General features: G+C 44.9%; 1 protein-coding gene across 1 annotated transcript in view; it reads right to left on the bottom strand.

Annotated features, from left to right (window-relative positions):
• Window positions 1-4,519, bottom strand: part of LOC144752163 (V-set and immunoglobulin domain-containing protein 4-like) — a 248,192-nt gene extending 243,673 nt beyond the window's left edge. The window contains exon 1 of the mRNA XM_078640089.1: window positions 4,374-4,519. Coding sequence (XP_078496215.1) covers window positions 4,374-4,503 — 130 coding nt within the window. The 5' untranslated portion in view covers window positions 4,504-4,519. The remainder of the gene's footprint in view (window positions 1-4,373) is intronic.
• Window positions 4,520-19,632: the final 15,113 nt, after the last annotated feature.

Here is a 19,632-nt window from a genome sequence, read left to right as displayed (position 1 = left end):
GCAGGTTAAAATAATAAAAGTAGGTATTTTAAAAGCGTGTTTAGAAAATAAAAGTTTACAGTGTGGTTACGGTGCTTTTCAAAGCAGTCTAGATGGCAAGTACCCCGCTGCAGCTTAACCGCTGTACGTCAGTGCTATCCTCCGTTTTTATGGACGTAGGCAAAGGACTCAGGAGGGAGACAAGAACGTCTCACTCCCAAGATGACGTCCGGGAATAGCACAGCGGAAGTGGGTGCAACCCTAACCAGCCCTCCCTCCACTCAATCAGCAACAATTGCTGCGGTGGACGGAGGTGGAATGGATGCAGGATAGCAGTCCCAAGAGGCGGCGGGTGTCTTGCAAGGAATTAGCAGCAGGTATTTGGGAACGACTTGCAAGAGAAAGAAAGCGGGTGTTTTAGAAGCACAGGTTAAAACAATAAAAGCGGGTATTTTAAAAGCACGTTTAGAAGATAAAAGATTATAGTGCAGTTAAGGTGCTTTTCAAAGCAGTCTACAGGTGAGTTCCTCTCTGCAGCTTAACCCCTATTGTAGATTAGCTCCATAGGTTAACATTGGAATATTTATTTAGAGAGTTTTATATAGCGCTGGCAAGACTCGAGATTATCAGAGTGCTTTAGAATATTACATGGGCAATAATATCAGACAGCATGAGCAGAAGTAAGAAAACGAGTTGGGAGTTGCATCCCGATTGGTGTAGATAGAAACACAACAATCAATACATTGTGCACATTAGAGATGGCTGAAATGTGTTATGATGTACTGTCCAGTAAGTTAAGGTGCCGATTGAGGAGGAGATCCTTTAGCGATCTCTTAAAGGTCATGAAGGATGGGTTGGTCCTGAGATCTACTGGATCCAGAGAGTTTCAATTTTGAGGCATTGCCAGAGAAGGAGCGAGCCAGAGATTTTGTTTCTTTTGGGGGGGAGGGGGGGGGGGAGTAAGGTGATGGTGCTTCTAAGGCTTTTTGACCTGCCTTCCTTGGTGAGTTTAGCCACCCCGTATGCGGGTTTACCAGTTTGAAGGACTTTGTGAGTGAGACAAGCAGTTTTGAAGGGACAGCGAGCATCACTTGGAAGCCACTTTAGAGCTTTCAGGGCGGGGGCGATGTGATAGTGCCTTTTGACTCCAGTGAGCATACTTGCTGCTGCCTTTATAGTAGTGTGGACAGTTCCAGGGATTGCGCTGCAGTTTTGAGATCATTGGAAGGGAAGGAAAAGCTTGATTTTATTAAGGAGTTTTAGGTTTTAGAAGTCACTCCTCGCTGTGTTCTTTATGTGTGAGCCTATGTTCGGGCTTGGGTCCAGTGTGATCACAGGGATTTGGTGGAGTTGGTCACAGATAGAATGCAGTTTATACAGTTGAAAAGCTTTAGCCACTTTTGGACCTGTGGGGTCTGTCCGTTGTTGAAAAGGAGAGGGATTTCCGTCTTTTCTTGGTCAAGTTTCAGGTGGCTGTGTGATAGCCAGTTTTGAATTTTTGTGATTGTATCATTTAGGTATTGTATGTCATCTTGAGAGGATATTGCGAGGTAAAGAGGGATGCCGTCCACATAGAGGTGGAAGGGGAGGTTTGCTTGTTTGATTAGGACAGTAAGACGCTTTATGTAGATATATAAGAGTGTAGGTGAGAGATTTGAACCCTGGGGAACACCACTGGGTATAGCAGAGGTAGCTGAAGTAGAATTGTTTTTTTCATTTGTTGAAAGCAGTTATGAAGAAATTATGTGAACCACTGCAGAACCAGGCCATCTACTCCAATCCGTTGTTTGATAGTGTTAAGAAGAAGCTTATGGTCGACAGTGTCGAAGGATGCTGGTAAGTCTAGGATGATGAGCAGGAAGCATTGTCCAGCATCCAGAGATTTGTGGATGTCAGCTATATTTAGTATAGCTGTTTCTGTGCTACAACACTTTCTGAATCCCTATTGCTGTGAGTCAAGGAGACTTGGTGTGGATGTGTTGGAACAGGACACATTTCTCCAAAATTTTACCCACATAAGGAAGGTTGGAGATGGGCCTGAGGTTGAGGTAATCAAGGTCCGATTCAGTTTTTTTTTGTTTTTTTTGCCAGTGGAGTGACTTGGCCTGATTTTAGGGAGTCTGGCATAACCCCAGTTTTAGGAGCTGTTTCTCATCATCGTCCAGAAGGGGGTTATGATGTGATTAAAATTTTGCCAGTAAGGCCAGGAGGTGGTCTGTAGGATTGGAGCAGGCCTTTAAATTCGCAATTAGCTTTGAGAGGCCCATCTCCATAAATGGATTGAATACCTTCTAGCTTCTGGGGTTAGTGGGCGATCCTGGGATTTGGTTACACTGTAAGGAGGGGTGACCACTGCTTGGGAGTCGGAGGAAAGTAAAGGGGAGTTTCCATTAATTGTTGTGGGAGGGGGGGCGATTACAGTAGATGCTTGAATGCTGCAGTCTACAGAGGACTATATCATTGCAATTTTCTCAAAGAAATTAGCAAATTTGTCACAGCGTTCTTTGGCGGCCTGAGGGGCTTTTTGGAAGTCTATTTTTTTATGATGTTAAAAAGATCTTTCAGTCAATTTATTGCATGGTCTAGAGAGCTGCGAAAGAAGGCTAATTTTTCTTTCATGATTTGATTTTTATATTTCCTGCATTCTGTTCTGAGGGGGCGAAGGCGAGTTAAGGATGGGTTTGTTCGCCAGAGTCTTTTTGCAGCTCTTCGTTGCCCTCTTTCAGCATTGAGTTCTTTGTTAAACCAGGACCTTGAGGGGGGTGTCTCTAATGCTTTTTAGTTTCAGTGGGGCTAGTTTGTCTAGGATGACTGGTTTCAGACTGCTTGTGTGTTACATTTTCATAAACTCTAACTATGAGGGACATTTAACGACTATGAGTACACTTTCTCGCGAGAAAAATCAAGCAAGGGGAACATATAAATATAAGAAATTACACTCCTTTGAGTAACAAGAACATGTAGGAAGTGGCAAATGTATGACACTTAGAGTGACAGTTCCTTACAAAGAAAATTAATCAACGAAGTGCTTTGAAAAGAGCTAAATAGCAGAAATTAGAAACTGTTGAGCATTGGAAGACCTAAAATCTCTTGAAACTAAACCAATATCCCTAAAATGAAAGGTCACTGACCTGCAGTATTTCTAAGATGACTCGACGGCAAAAAACAATTTGAGCACCATCATACATCAAAATTCAGACACGCCATGAGGAGGTTCGCTGAGAGCCAATTCTTAGTGTGACAAAACATCTATTGTTAAACGATACTGTGCCACAGGCACAGAGTAAATTTTAGAAAGCAGTGCACCTGAAAATATAACGAAATTAAGGAAAAACATGCCTCTGGTTGTCAGTATAATAAAACTAAAATTGGAAGGGCGGTCTAGTAGATTATTGATGCAGAGATGAATGAGTTTTAGTTCAGAAAGAGTGTATGGCTCGCCTACTAGACAGTGCCTAGGGAGTGTCCACCAGAATGGGCGCTTGCACTGAGTGTCTTCCAAGTTCTATGGCTGCGCCTGGGGGTGGGCACAATGCTGCAGTCCTGTCCTGTCCTATTCGGAGCTGTCAGACTGCTCATTTGTGTATGCCAGCCAGGTCCAAGACAGAACACCCACCCCTCTGGGACTGGGCTAGGACAGAAAACAAGTCAGGCCACCTAAATAAATTGGCCTCCATTAGCAAATCATACCTTTAAAAAAAAGAGGACCACATTTGCAAATGGAGCAAATTGGAGCTGGTCAAGATGCTGTACAGGTGTTCTACAAGGTAAGGGAGACACGCGCATTTATGCTTCCTGCAGATAAGGTGCATGACCCAATACACCCACAAACAGCCCTAAAATTAAAAAAAAGATTCAGCCCAAACACCTTTTGAGGGACTGCATCGCTTAGACAGAGGAGCAACTAACATATGTTGCAATAAGTGACATCCTAGTAGAAGAGGGCCCAAATCCAAACACAGCTGACCATGAATTATAGAACCAGAAGTGAGAAAGACATGTCAGCAACAGAGACCGGAGACAGAACCAAGGCGGCATCTGGGTACACCACGACATATGAACATACCAGGACATGAACATGTCAGCTCCAGTGTGGGTATTTCTACTGTGCCCCCTCTGAGGTGCAAACATTATCAATACAATTTATATTTGGGTTTTTAGTTTTAATACATAACATTTTAGATTTCTTTACGAGCCTTAGGAGACCAAGAGCAGCGAGCTATACAGGCTCAGTCAGGGCCGTAAAATACATTATATTTTCTAGTAGCCAGTGCTACCTAAATGGCAGAGCTCGGCCTGCCTCAGCACCAGCCTGACGAGAGCACCCAGTGAGCAGAGCTACAGGCTCAGTCAGACTGTGCATTTAAATTATATTTTCAAAATGTAATACAGACCACAGTGAGCCACGGCCACGAAGAGTCTCCGGCACTGGCGACCTGATCCGGTTGCGTGGCATGATGATGCACCAACTAACAGACGGCGCAGGCGGCAATGCGAGCAGTGTCTCGCAAATGAATGAAACATAATTACAGCTCTTTCGCGCCTTGGCCGGCCTCACGAATGACTACTTCCTGTCTCCACTCTCAGCAAATCGACCGAATGTATATTGCTGCAGTAACTTGACGCCATGTCAGGTGAATGCAGCCACAGATGTTACGTAAATGCTGCAACTAGCGAATGCAGCTGAGACACCAGGCGGCCTGGCCACACTCCAGGCTATGACCTAACCTACCTAGCATATGTAAACTTTAAATTTAACATAAGGGAAGCACTGCACAGTGCCCAGTACTACCGCAGTCACCCACACTCTGTCAAAGCAGCCAGCGCGCGACCCGGGCTGCTGGGTGCTACTTCTATAGCGCCGCTTGACTCTGCAAGGAGGCACTATAATGTGCGACTTCGCAAGTTAGTGCGGTGGTACGTACCACCACACTAAAATGCGTTAATCTAACGTCTGATGCTTGGTACTTGACAGGACTGAAGTTGAAATCGCTGAGTTAAAGTGGGTTTAGAGTTCGTTCGCTGAGAGGTTATTCCTTGTTCGAGAGGGGTAAGTAGAGATATTCTTTCTTCCAGAGCAGCTAGAGGAATCGGTCGTAGGGTTCTCGTCCACTGGAGAGCTTTCTTTGTATGAATAGTGTGTGGCTCTGCTTGATCACGTGTAACAGAATGATTAAGTGGTCCGACCAGTCAACTGTGAGGTAGTCATCAATGGTTATCTCTTTGTCCTGGGCTATAATAGGGTCAAGGATTCAGCCTCTAGTTTGGGTTTGTTCTTTGCAGTGTTGGATTATGTTGTTGCTGAGTAAGAATTCACTTAAGGATTGGATTAATGTGTTTTTTTTTCGTCATTCCAATGGAGGTTGAAGTCACCTAGGATTATGTTGTTGGCATTTGAGAGTGAGTAGTGAGTTACCAGGTCTGGTAAGTGTTCATGGAAGGTGCGAGCGTTGCAAGGTGGGTGGCATGTCGTTGTTTTCCATCATTATAGTAGTGCTTAGATATTCAAAAGTGCTGTAGGTGGAAGTGACTGTTTCAACTATAGTGATGGTATTCTTGTGGATTATGGCTAAATCACCACCTTGGAAATACTCTGGGGTTTTTTATGATTGAGAACCCAGGATGGACTAGTTAGTCGACTATTGGGCATGATAATTCATTAAGCCAAGTTTCTGTAATGAATTCAATGTTATTTAATTATAAATATTGCGAGGAATGGGCTAAGAAAATGTAATTCAAAGACGAACTATGGGCAATGATAAATCCAACAACTTGCCACAGTTGAATTTATCATAACTAGTGCAGAAAATAATGTATAAAACTTTCTTTTCTGTGAGCCAAAATCCAGCCCTCTGGCAGCTTTTCCTGATTTAAGATAGCCTTACTGATGAGGGCGGTTAGCCTGAAACCAGTTCCAGGATGCGTGTTTTCGGTCCAGGGAAGACGTGGCTTGGAAGTTCGGACTGGACTGTTCCCACGAGGCACAGGGTCAAGACTGATTTGCATAGGGCTGTCAATCTGAAGAAGACCCAGGTTGTCGCATTTGGGAAAAAGCGACATGCCGGTGGCGGATGGTCTTTCAATAACAACAGCCTCGCCATAGGCCAGTCGTACAAATACCTGGGGGTCCATTTGGACTCCAGGGGCAACCTTATAAAGCAGCGCAAAGAGATCGCGGTTAAAGCAACAATGCTCGCGGTGTCATTGACTAAGCTTGCAAAAAATCTTTCTGGTCCCACTCTGTCCCCTCTCTTGGAAGTCCTGAAAGCGAAAATTGGCCCCACCCTGTCGTATGGCATAGGGATTTTTAAAGGGAAATTAAACACTGCTCTGAATCGACATACGATAAAAATTTATAAAAAGGTTTTCCAGTTGCCACATTCTGCATCCCCCCCACAGATCAGACTAGAGATGGGGTTATTGAATTACGACGTTTCCTGCATCGGGGTATTTCTTAACCTCTGCCATAAATTACGACAATCAAACCCAGGTACATTAGAGTCTCTAGTTTGGCAGGAAATAACTGAGAAAAACTCAGGAGGAACTTTTGGCCGACTTTTTAAGGATTATATCCAACAAATTTCAGCAGATGGCCTCTGGGCCCTTAATCCTAGTCAGTCTGCATTTAAGCTTGCAATTAAAAAAAGCCTAAGATCGCTATCACTCATTAAAGGTAAAGCACTGTTCTCAAAACGAAGCCACGCGTGGGCAGTTATTAATTTCTACAATCAGCTAGCCCCTTCCACTTACTTTTCTAGTCCTTTCTCACTGTACTTAAAACGTAGCTTCATAACCATTAGAATGGGTGATTGGCAATTTTTGCAAAACCTTCCTACCTGGCGCTGTGCGGAAGAGAATACAACCTGCAGAGGGTGGGGCGAAGCAGCAGAAACGCTACTTCATGTGGTCTGCATTTGCCCCGCCTTCGACCACCAACGCAGGCTTAAGCTGAGGAGGGAATGGAATCGGCTGGGGGTTCGGACCTGTAGGCAAGCCATTATAGCTGCATTGAGCCCGGATAACACTGATTTAAATATAAGACTGACAAACCTGATTCAGAATGCTTATCATAATTTTAAACAAAAAAGCCTTGCTACTGCCTTACCCCCATCTGTTTTAAACTAATCAACCCCTTTTAAAAAAACACTAACCCACTAGGCAGCCAGTGATGAGAACAGTTTAAATAGTAGGCTGCGAGTAAGGGTTGTTTTATGTATGTACTTACAGCTTGGGAAGCGGTTTTAACAATTGACTGTTTGTACTGTTTTACTATGTATGAATAATATAAATCTGTAATTCTCTTTTAAAGATATCTGTTTTATATCTAAATAAAGACTTTTTGATTTGATTTGATTTGCATATGGCTGTGTCTGAACTGGGGTGGCGAAGTGAGCTAAAGAATGATGATGGGTTCAACCCAGATCTGTGACTGGGGTTGAGTGTCTGAAAAGTTTCAGCGCTCTGTCCATCATCTCCTTGTGTTTGATTTGTTCGCCCTAAGTTGGCAGGGTATGCCCAGACGTGGGTCCCTTGCTCACTTTGCCACTGCATTCGAGCTAGCCTGGCTGATGAGGGCTGTTAGCTTGAAACCAGTCCCAGGATACTTGTTTCCGGTCCAGAAAGACATGGCTTGGCAGTTCGGGCTGGACGGTTCCCATGAGGCAGGTGGTCAAGACTGATTTGCATATTGCTGTGTATGTATGCATTTGCATTTATAAAGCGCTCTGTAACCCTACGGGCATCCTGGCGCTGTGTCTGAACTGGGGTGGCGAAGTGAGCTAAAGAACGATGATGGATTCACCCAGATCTGTGATTGGGTTGAGTGCCTGACAAGTTTCAGCACTCCATCCATCATCTTCCTGTGTTAGCCTTTCATGATTAGCCATCCTTAACAGGCTTAGCCAGGCTGCTTTGATTAGGTTATACGTGGCTGCTTAGAGCAGAGGTTATCTGATAGGGAGAGCTCTGCAGCTGCACAGAACAGGCCAGGTCAGGGATGGGTAAATCAATCTGCACTTCAAAGAGAGTAAAATAGTAAGGAATACCAGACAGGCCTACTCCCTCTTCCTGTAACCCAAGACAAACAGCAGTCCTGGGAATGGAATTTGCAGGAGGTGGAGGGGGATGTTAATGGAACTGAGTCACACTAGTAGGGTGATTTAGTCAACTCTTAATCTAAAGAAGAGATAATCTCCACCTTGAATTGTAAAGTGCAGTGCTTTGTGGGACAAAAATATCCAATGTGCAGTCATGCTTCCGAGTGGCACTCTGCACCTCATTAGACATTAGTGCCCCCCTGTTTGTCGTCCCTGATCATTGAATGAATACGTGAGAGCTGCATATCAACTCGAATTGGCTGCCTGAAACTACAAGAAGAATTGACCTGCTGGACCCCTTGCCTACACCACTGTGGCTTGGTCTCTGAAAGACTGCTCCTGTTGCACACTTGAAACTACAACCCTAAGGACTTTGCCTTGCTACAAAAATGATTTAAGGAGTGAGAAGCAACAGGTTAACAGAGCTTCCCTGCACCATCTCCCTCAAGAAGTCCCCAGTCTGGAGTGAGTTTAGTAGGCTTTTAAGGTTTAGCCAGGTGCATTGTGGGAACTGCAGTCCAAACGTTCAAGGACCATTTCAGAGCTTCTAGATCATTATATCTGTTTTGAACACTTTGAACCCTCAAGAGTAAGTTCAGGACGAAGTTCAAGAAGTTTGGAGGAACTTTTGGGGAAAGCTCCATAAGTGGACCGGCGTCAAGAGTCAAGCTGACTACCTTCAAATGGGACCCGGCCTGGATTTCAGATTTGTTTCTTTCAATTCTGTTTTATTGAAATTTGCATACAAATTATATAAGCAATAACAACAATTAACGTAGAGAAAGTAATAAAAAGCGGGGAAAAGGGGGAAAACCAAGAAAGAGAAGAAAGAGGGTGGAAAGAAAAGTGGGATGGGTATGGGAGATCGGGCGGGGGGTTAGGGGATTAAAAGAGGGGGTGAGCGTGAACAGTCATTCTCTGAACATAGCATTAAGATTCAAGGGCAACATTTGTAGTTGAACCCAGTTATTATACAATATCATATTCCAAACAGTTAAAGAAAGACAGGATGCCATGTAAGATCTAAAGTCCTGAACCATGTAAGTAGGCAATTCAAAACTGGGGAACAATAGAGGAGGGAAAGAAGTAGAGAGAGCAACACGTTGCTCCAAAGGACAGAAAAGCCCCTTAAGGTGGGAAAAGGGAGAAGAAAGAAAGGCACGGAGGAGCTGTGAAATAGATACCTACATTGATATATAATACCAAATTTCATGCAGCCAATTCAACTACGTACTTTCCCTGTCTGGACCCCAGACATCTTCTGCACATGAAGGAAGTATATTATCTTCAAAAAGGCATAGGACCTGATGGAGCAAGGACTCGTAGAAAAAACACTTGCTCTGACTCAATCCTCTCACGTAACTTTTACCCCCGTATTAACTTTGTATTGGGTAAATTAATATGCACAACAGACTACACTATAGAAAATGAAGCTTGCACATGTGTTTTACTAACGAGTAACTCGAGTGAGATTCTAAAATGGTCTCCAACTAAAAATCTTTAGTACGCATGTGTCTACTGCAGCTACGTAGTATGACGTACTTTTGCTTGGAGGGAATCTTTTGCGATTGCGCAGTGGCTGACAAAATGGCTGCTTTGAACTCACATGCTTGGCATCTGCTTTGCTGAAGACTAAAACAAGTTATTTTACTAGTGTTAATGCGGGAAAGCATTCATAAGTAAATGGGGTTAGAATAGAAATAGGTGGTAACAGTGAAACCATTTATTTTTTATTTTACAATTTGCCTTTATGCCTTTTTCAATAGTGCTTATTATGGGCCTTTTTACGTGGACCATAGTCTTTTCCCTTCTGATTGCTGCACATGCGTAGTACAATTGAGCTGGAAGAAGTGATGTCTTCTTGAACACAGTCTAAGGTTAAGAAGGGATACTTTTCCTGGGAAACGGAACGACAGTCCACTGACATGGATGGGAACCTGTGAACTTTTATAATTTGTGACAATAATAAAGTGAATGCGGGTGGGAACAAAGACTTATGAATAAAGTTTGAATAAAGAATTAAGGGGAAGGGGTTATTAACAAAGGACTAACTGAAAAGAGTGAAAAGTAAGCATGGTGTGATGATCACCTCCCCTTGCCTGTCCAATCAGTTAGGAGTTTCATGATATTGAAACATTATTGGGAGGTACATGTATATTAGAGAGTATAATTGAGGTCGTTTTTAGTTAGAGATAAGAGCACTGAGAAGCTTGAGACCAGGATGCTGCCCGACGAGACGTTGATGCTGAATGCTGCAAAGGGTGGGATGCTGTCAGAGTGATGACAAAAGCTGAAGAAGAATCGAATGCTGAGCCACTTTATATTAAATCAATTTAATTAGAAGAAGATCGCAGAAGAATCTTAAGGAGGAGGAGTCTGTCAGAGAGGGGTGAAACCTTAGGTCGCCAGATCTTCCCTTGGGGACCCTTCCCAGCCCCTTGGCCAGGGGGTTGGTTTTCACACTGTAGTGTAGTTCCTTTAGTCCCAATAGGCTCTGCGCATTGGAATAATATCTTCAGTAGTGTAGACGTAGGACTGAGATTATCTAGGTCTTTACTGACTATATTAGACTTAAGTTTTTTGCCAGCTAGCTCAGAGTTCACTAGAAACTTTCTCGAATAAGCGAGGAGGAGTTGAACCTCCCTGGATAGACAAGAAGGGATTTAGTTTCTGACAACCATAAAACATGACAACTTTGCTCTCCCTGAATAAGAGTGTATCTCTAGAGTCGTGTGAAAACAAAAGACAGCTATTTCACTCAGTCAAAGGTGCGTACTTAGTTTCACCAGATTGCAGAGAAAAAGAGAGACGGGCGTTTTCAATAAAAGATGTTAGTTATTGAGCAGCCTCTTTCCTCATACAAGAGAAATGAATTGCTACAATTGCAATACTTATAGTTAAGTAAAGTGCATATAGTAAAAGCAGGATTATAAAATAATACTGTAAAATCATTGATATGGTTTCTTAGCCATATGATACTTTAAAATGGATAAAATAGATACATACATATATACATTGACTAATCGTACTCAACTGGTGCTTCTAACTACGCCTACCCCGGTGTACCTGACCTAAGCCTAATACGTGAGAAGGAGTAAGTAAGTAGCAGTTTAAGTTAAGGTTGTTTTGCCAAGAATCTGACTCAAGAATTCCCGGGTAAGGGTTTAGTCAGTTCAGTACCTGGGTATTAGAAGGCAGGAGGGCTCGTATCTCTCTCTCGGGACTCGGTATCCCAGTCACCCGCAAGGGTAAGCTGGAAACGCCAGAGGCTGGATTTCTCGGCAAGAGAAAAGACAGCGTCTTTCTCAGCGCGTCAAAAGGGAGGGGCAGCGTCCGTGGGCTCTCGCATCAGCTGGGCTCTTCGGAAGTAGATAGCTGCTCTGCTCCAGGATTACCACCGTGTGTTTGCTTAAGGCAACGTTGGTATATTTATACCTGAAAGGTGCCGGGTTTGACGTAAGGCTGGACATAAGACGTCAATAAAGATGTCACTAAGAACTGGTCGTTCTTACAGTGCTTTACAGGAGTTCTCAGACGAAATCAAAACAAAGCAGCGGGGATTTCCCAGGTTGCTGGAGGCTTGGATTTGTTTAAGAACTCGGTGTGCTTTCTAGGGGGCTGGAGGAATAGTGCTTGCTTAAGGTGACAGCATGCGCTATGACTGAATTATGAAAAGGGTTTCTATGCCGTTGTAGGGATATTATTGATTTATAACCGGACAAGGGCAAAGAATAGAAATATCGATTCAGGTACCTAGATAAACACACTACAACACCATGCTCAGTAACTATAATTATTTGTCTGTTTATGTGCCTATTTCCTTTTCTCTCTATGCTCTCTTTTCCATGCATAGTCATTACATAGTACAAATAAATACATTTGATAATTGGTTTACTTAATCTTCCTTCTTATGAATAATGGTGACAGTACTGTACTTGTAAGTGGTTTACATTAAATTAATCTAGATAAAGATTTAAAATATTTCCAGAGTCTGTGGTTATTACATCAAAATAAGTAGATTGTATTGATGACATTTCAGCTTTAATTAGTTCAACTAATTTGGTCTATTGACCAGAGGAAAGAACTTTTTGATCAGTGAAAGATTAGTTGAGAATAAGGCGAGACTAATCTAGAACGATAAAAAGTACTAACAATTTAACCCAGCCGTTAATACCAGGAGTGTGTATGTGTGTTTATGGGCCGAGGTGAGTATATGGTATTAGATTACCTGGTGCTGGTAAGCTGCTGGATCAGGCCTGAACTGTGGGTGGCTGTAGGTTAGCGTGCTCTAATGTGCAAAAGTATTCCACCAATTGCTGCCATGTGCTTTGAAATTGTGTCTTGCGAAGTGAGAGATGTGCTGCGAGAAGTTCCATCGCCACGGTATGCCACAGACAAGTGAACCACAGGGTCACTAGGGGTGCTTCTACCAATTCACGGCTATTGTCTGTTTAGCCGCCCCTAGCATGTGTGAGATTAGACACCAATCCGCCTGTGTCATGGCTAAAAGATTTGTTGGTTTGCACCTAAAATAATTAGTGTCAAGGTTTCAGTAATGGGATAGCCTATCACCTTTCTAATATGGCCGAGAATCTCCATCCAATAGATGGTCAGTAGTGGACAATGCCACCAAACATGGAGGAAATTCCCAATTGAGCTTGTGCAAACAGAGGAGGGAGGAGGTAGTAAACATGTTATGGAGTCTGTGAGGAGTGTAGTACCACTGAGTCATAACCTTGTAAGCAGTCTCCCTCTGGGGCATACTGCAATAGACCCTTGGTATGTCACACCAAAGTTGTTCCCATTGTTTAGAAGTGATCTCGACGGGACTACTGGATTGTCATTGTGACGGGTAGGTGTGCGGAGCGCGTTGATGCACTTGATATGTGCAGGAAATAGGTCCCTTAGATCCATAAAAGGAGCGGATTAGCTTTTCACATGTGGTGAGGGGACGAGTAGTCCCCTGAATAGTAGATGGTGTCAGTAAACCGTGTCTGAGTTGAAGATATTGCATTCTTGCACCTTCTAGGAGATGGAATTCCCCTTTGCACTGTTCGAAAGTTTTAAAAGTGCCGCCCACAAAAAGATTGTGAATTATTCAACATTCCCCTCAGACCAGGCCAGAAAAGAGAGGTGCTGAACAGCTGGTGGAAGGTTAGGGTTACGTGCAATAGGAGTGTTGGTGGAAGGGAAGGATGTAATGTTTTTGGTTAGAGCTAGTTTGTCCCATATTTCCAGAACAGTTTTCGTGGGTATAGCCATATACATACTACGCGGTCGGGCACCTCATGGAGGCCACGCGAGATCCCATACAGACCAGCATGCCACAGACATCTCCATGTGGAATCACTTTCCCCCACCACCCATTCTGAAATGTAGGGTAAATGAGAAGCCCAGTAATACTCTAGTACATTAGGACACGCCAGCCCATCCCTATCACGTAGCAGCATTAGCACTTTAGTGGAAAAGCGCGGTCGCCTCACTCTCCAGATGAAGGTGGTGAGTTCACGTTGCAGGAGTACTATTTGGCTTTGTGGTGTAGAAGTGGGCAATGTTTGAAATAGGTACAGTATTTTAGGCAACTCCAACATTTTAACCACGTTCAGACGTCCCAGCCACGATAACAGTAAAGATTTCTTGATACGCAGGTCCTCCATAACTGCTTTTTTAAAGTCCTGCCAGTTCGCTTGCGTCCATGTTTGAATGGTAGGGGTTAAATTAAGCCCAAGATACCTAATGGAGTGTTGGGCACACTGACAGGGAACTAAGGACTGCAGTACAGAAATTTTGGTCTCAGGGATTGTAAGGTTTAAGTCCCAGGATTTAGCATGGTTAATTTTAAGACCCGATGCAGTTTCAAATGAGTGTAATAGTGTGTGGAGAGCCAGTAGTGAAGCATGAGGTTTTGTCAGGGTAAGGAGAAGATCATCTGCAAAGAGAGCTATTTGATGTTCCACACCTCTGTGGATAATGCAACTAACAACTGGTGAGTGACGAATCATTAAAGCAAGGGGTTCAACTACAAGCGCAAACAGGAGAGGGGAAAGGGGGCACCCCTGCCTAGTGCCCCTATAAATAGATATAGGGCTCGTGAGTTGGCAGTTAACTCTGAATGTAGTTTGGGGGAAGATATACGGCACCATGATTCTAAAAATCAGAGACCCCAGTCCTATCTTCTTTAGAACAGCCCGTAAGAAATCTCAGTCCACACAATGGAATGCTTTTTCAGCATTGAGTGATAATAGACAGAATGGTATATCCCAGTGGTGTGCCTTCCCTACGAAGTGGGCTATCCTCCGCACATTATCCACACCCTGTTGATGCCGGATGAAGCCAACCTGTTCAGGTTCAATGAGTCCTGGCATATGTGGGTCTAAACACTTAGCTAGAATTTTAGTATAAAGTTTCATGTCTGTATTGAGGAACGCAATAGGACAAAAGGAGGAGCATAGAGTCCGATCCTTACCCGGTTTAGGAATAAGGGCTAAGGCAGCCATGGCCATAGAGGTAGACGGACCAGTGCCATCCGTGAAGGAGTTAAAAATGCATACAAGTGGTCATGTAATTGGGGGAGAAAAGTGCAATAAAAATAGACCGGAGGTTCATCAAGGGTAATCGGTTCCTCAAGGAGCTGCGCGTGTTAACCATCTATAGGGGTACACTGACAGTCCTCCAGTGTCAACTGTATCTGCCGAAGGTGAGGAGTCTCCTGCACATAGATGGAGCTGTAATAGTCATGTAAAGCCGTTAAGTTGGCTTTTTCAGTAATGGCCCATGTGTCATCTACCTGCTTAAGTGTCGCAATGTGTGCCCTTGCCGCCCTCTTCCGTAGGTGACGTGCTAACACCGTTCCCACCTTGACCCCCATCCTAATACTTCTGCTTCATTGCCAGCAAAGCTTGTTCCGCCTTGTTAGTTCTATGGACAAGTAGCTGGCCTCAAAGCATGGCCAAGTGGCGTTTGTGAATAATTAAAGTGTGATCTCTGTCCTGTTTATAAGCGTTTTGATTTCTTTAGTCAATTTGTCCTCAAAAAGACGGGCTTCAGGATACCGTGCAATCGCGGTTGAGGAAATCTGCCCCCCAGTAGTAGCCTTAAAAGCATCCCATACCACTGGAAATGGGGTTTCAGAGAGGTCATTAGACAAGAAATATGCCGTGACGGCATCTCTAATTTCAGCAACATCTACCGGATCGTTCAAGACGCGGGGGAATCACCAGCAGGGAGAGTGTTGTGTGTGATATGTGGGGCTGTGCAACAGTAGTTCGAAATGTGGGTGGTCCGAGACTGAGACATCTGACATGTAGGACGAAAGTACATTGCGCACTAAGGAGTGTGAAACAAACAAGTGATTGATGCGGGAATAGGAGCGGTGCACATGTGAGTAATAGGAGTAGTCGTGTGTCGGAAGAGTGATCACGCCAGGCATCAGTAGTCCCAGATCCATAAAATCTCTTTTTAATGAAGCAGACATCGCTTCAGTCCCCTGAAAGGTGTTAGTGACATGGTCCAATTCTGTATCTCATACCAGGTTAATGTCGCCCCCTAGGATGAGCTGCTGATCGTTTTGGGATAGCTGATCTTTGAGGAGGTCCCTAAGGGAAAGATCTTGTGCCTAGTTGGGAGCATAAATATTAAATAGAGTAAGCGTCTGCACACCTACCCGCACCACAAGCTTAAAATACCTACCTTCTTTACTTTTCACTGCTACCACAGCTTCCTGATGGATACCTGCTCTAGATAGGATAGCCACCCCAGCCGTCTTCGTGGGCGCAGACGCCCAGCATTGCAGGGGGTATTTGGGGTGAGCCATACGATGTGTATCCGCCTGTAGGAGATGTATCTCCTGCAAGAAGATAATGTCTGGTTTCTGTAGCAGCAGATAGCGCCAAATCGGACTACGCTTGTTAGGGAAGTTGAGGCCCTTTACATTAAGGTAAAGGACCTTCAAGCAAGGAACAGTGGTCATAAGAGGCATTTTAAGGTATTGGTCTGCCCTAAAAATGCTGAAACAGAGAAGTTAAGACCCAAGCCCCACATTCATCCCCCAGTAACCACCCCCAAAGAGGGCAATGCTGAGATAGGCCCCAACAGTAGACATGGTCTGCGATAATGCCACGTAGCTCAACAGCAAAAAGGTGGGAAGCAGCACACGACACAAAGGAGGAAAAAAGATGGAAAAGAGAAGAATAGGCATAGAGTAAACCTTCAAGAGTCAACAAAGGCCAACAAGACCAACAGTTCCAATTCCAGACCAGGAAGGAGCATAGCACAACAGCACAGGCCATTACGGAGAGGTCACTCTCCTAGGAATAGGATGTGGGGGTGAGTCTCGGGAAACAAAACACAATCTCTGAGTGGGAAACACCAGTCCCGCCGCCAGGCATTTGCCAGGGCGAGAAAGCAGCTGGTAGCAGCGTAAGAGGTCCCATCTTAGCACAGGAGAGGAGTGCCAAAGAAATATAATAGTCGGATCTTCCAGCATAACAATTCCATCAGTCTGATGCAGCTTGCGAACGAGTGGGTTATTTCCCACTATCCATGGAGCGGAGGTGCTGGATAACATCCCGTTTGGCCTTGGATGATGACTGACCCCCAGATCTGGACATGTGGCACTGTCCGAGCGCTTTATCCCACTGCGGCCCTGCTGGTTTCCTGTCTGGTGGCGACAGGCATGTGGGGCTAGCTGACGTTGGGGAGGTTAGGAGTTGGAGCACCCGCCTGGCATCCTGAAGAGCGCAGCACCCAGCATTTGGTCTCCCAGATGTAGATTAGGGCAAAGGGGTGGCCCCACTGGTATTGAATGCCCATCTCGCGAAGTTTATTGGTGACAGGTTTGAAGTCCCTGCGGCGTGGTGGGTGCAAGATCCTGGAAGAGCTGGATATTAAAACCCTTGAAGGACAGTTCAGACTTGTTCTGCACTGCTTTAAGAATGGCCTCTTTATCTGTGAAAAAGTGTACTCTAGTCAATATGTCAGAGACAAGCTCCAAGCATCCAGAGGGAACAGCTACTCAATGTGCTCTATCAAGCACTGGGGGGGGGAGGCATCATCGTCTCCTCGAATCTCGTGGAGAAGCTCTGCAACAAAGGTCATATTGTCAGTGCCCTCTGCCCCTGTGGCACTTCTCGAAGGTGAAGATTGTTTGGTCTACTCCTGTTCTCCAAATCTTCCTGCTTTAATTGCAGGTCGAACTGTTGTTCTTCAAGATGGGCAAGACGCAGCCAGAAGTGCTCCTGATCTCCGGTACGGGCATCTACTGTTTTTTTAAGGTCATCTACCTTCTCCCCAATTTCTGTTACGTCCTTTCTAATTTTTTTGATGCAGGTCTGGACTTCAGACTCAAGAGATTCAATTTCTGCTTTAATCTCTTGCAGAATTGTGTCGTAAAAGATTGGGTGAGGGGATCCTCAGGACCTTCTGATGAAGACGCCATGGACGGAATCAGTTTTGCTCCACAACGATGTGATCTTTTAGGGTCGATGTAGCCTCTTTACCTGCCTTGTTGCGTGGCATAACCCTCCAGGCAGCGGCGTTTCCAGAAAAAAGTTACAGCAGGAGGATCTAATAGAGACCCAATATGCCCCAGATTGCAAAGGCGGGTCACTCGCAATGGAGTCAAACAGCACCACCAGGATAAGCAGCGTATGCCTCCAAATAAGAGATGTATCTGTGTAAGGGCAAGGAGCGAGGCCACTATGTTGCTAAACGCAGTTTACGAAACGTGCGGTAAAAATGCGGGTTAAAGAAGTGAAGGGATCCGCCTCTTCTCAGAGCCTAATCAACCTTTGTCATATCCCAGCTCATCACTGACCTTAATCCATGGAGTCAGGGGGCCGGAGTAGCACACAAAGCAGGTTCACTCTTACAGGCCACACCTGCGTTGCATGAACAGTCCTTGCCGTGAGCTCTGGTCAAATGAGGAGAGGGAGGGGTGGGGGAGGGGCAAGTCCAGCCCACCAGCACACCCCCAAAAAAGTCTACACCAGAGTCCTATGTCGCAGGTTACCTCGGTCGCGGAACAGCACAGCAACTCTGCAGTCCCAGCAGGGGCCCGAAGCAGCAATCCTCCATCACCAGGCAAGTCACAATCTCGGAGTCTCAGAGGCAACTGCATCACAGGCAGTGATCAGAGGTGTAGAGCAACACCAGTGGCCCCAAGCTGCCCTAGGGCACCTGCAGCGCTGTTTGTGTAGGCCCTTCAGAGCCCCAGCAACATATAGGACCGTCCGTGCAGGTCCGCGTCAGGGAGGGTTCTCGTCGCACAGGCTTCAAGGTGGTGGCCTTGGTCTTCTTAAAGACTGGCCTCGAGTTGGCGGCCTCAAACTCCGTCCAGACCGGGCGCTGTGATCAGACGCCTAAAGGCGCCAGTCGTAGGCCACTACTCTCTCTCCAGAGGAGCACTTCCCCACAAGCAGTGTAGTGAGGCTCCAGTTAATAGCACTGGTAGTCTGGGGGAGATGCATGCTCACTCGTCACCCAGTGCGGCAAGATGGTGGCCGCGGAAACAGCATTCAGGCTCCACTGCCGTAGCGACTGTCCCAAGACCCGGCAGCACCCAGGAACTCGATCGGGAGGTTCTCAAGCCCCTTCAGTGAGTTCGTCTTGGGAGGCCTTGATGTGCCCCAGTGCCGTGATTTCGGCTGAATATGGCAGCTGCGGTCCAGAGCTCCTCAGACGCACGTCTCACTCCATGCTGGGTGAGACCACGCCCCCACTATATGTTTTTAAGCACTATAAATTGGTTAATCTTTTAAAAATCATATTTCCGGGTCCCTCTATTGAATTCTTGTCATCTTGGTGTCATGTTAAGAATACAAATATTTCCTATCTTTACAAATTGGTTTGGGATTTTTATTGTGTTTTGCATCTTACTTATTTAATGTGCTGGTGTTTTTAATTATTTGCGTACCTGTTTCCTGAGTTAAGCCTACCTGCTCGCAGCCAGCTACCAAAGGTTGAGCCAGGGGGCTTATGTATGGAGACCTTGTCTGGACCTTATATGCGTGGGTGGCTTTATTGCTAGTGGTTGGTGCATACTTACCCCTACCAATAACCCATCCTCCAACAATATTGTTTTCAGTGAAGGCATTTTTGAGCATTTGTAGGCCATGTAAAATTTGAAATTCACCTCAAACATGATCGAGCCCATAGTGTTTCATTAGGACTTCCAGTTTTGAAGCTGTGATGGTATTATTAAACTGAGAATAACCCAGCATTTTTTTCTTCAATGTCTTTTAGAGTCTTCCCTGCACTCCCTGTGGTTGCTGGCCACAAATGTTACGAATCCCTCTGGCCACTCTGCTCTCACATGTGAAATACGTAAATCATTGGGATTTCATTGGCACAACAACAAGTAGAACACAATTTTTAACATGGATGGCATCTACTCTAAACACTTTAGGCGTAAATATATTTTGACTCCCAATGAAGCGAAAAGGGTTCCAAAATGTCAGTACTGGCATTTCATGATTTCTTTACCTAAAATTTTGAGCTAAAGCCCTGCGTGTTACGTGTAGTTTATATATTTAGTGGAGAACAATACAGGAAGCTAACA

This window comes from Lissotriton helveticus, chromosome 4_2 (assembly GCF_964261635.1).
Source record: "Lissotriton helveticus chromosome 4_2, aLisHel1.1, whole genome shotgun sequence".
Classification (NCBI taxonomy): Eukaryota; Metazoa; Chordata; class Amphibia; order Caudata; family Salamandridae; genus Lissotriton; species Lissotriton helveticus.
This window is presented reverse-complemented; position numbering and strand designations above follow the sequence as displayed.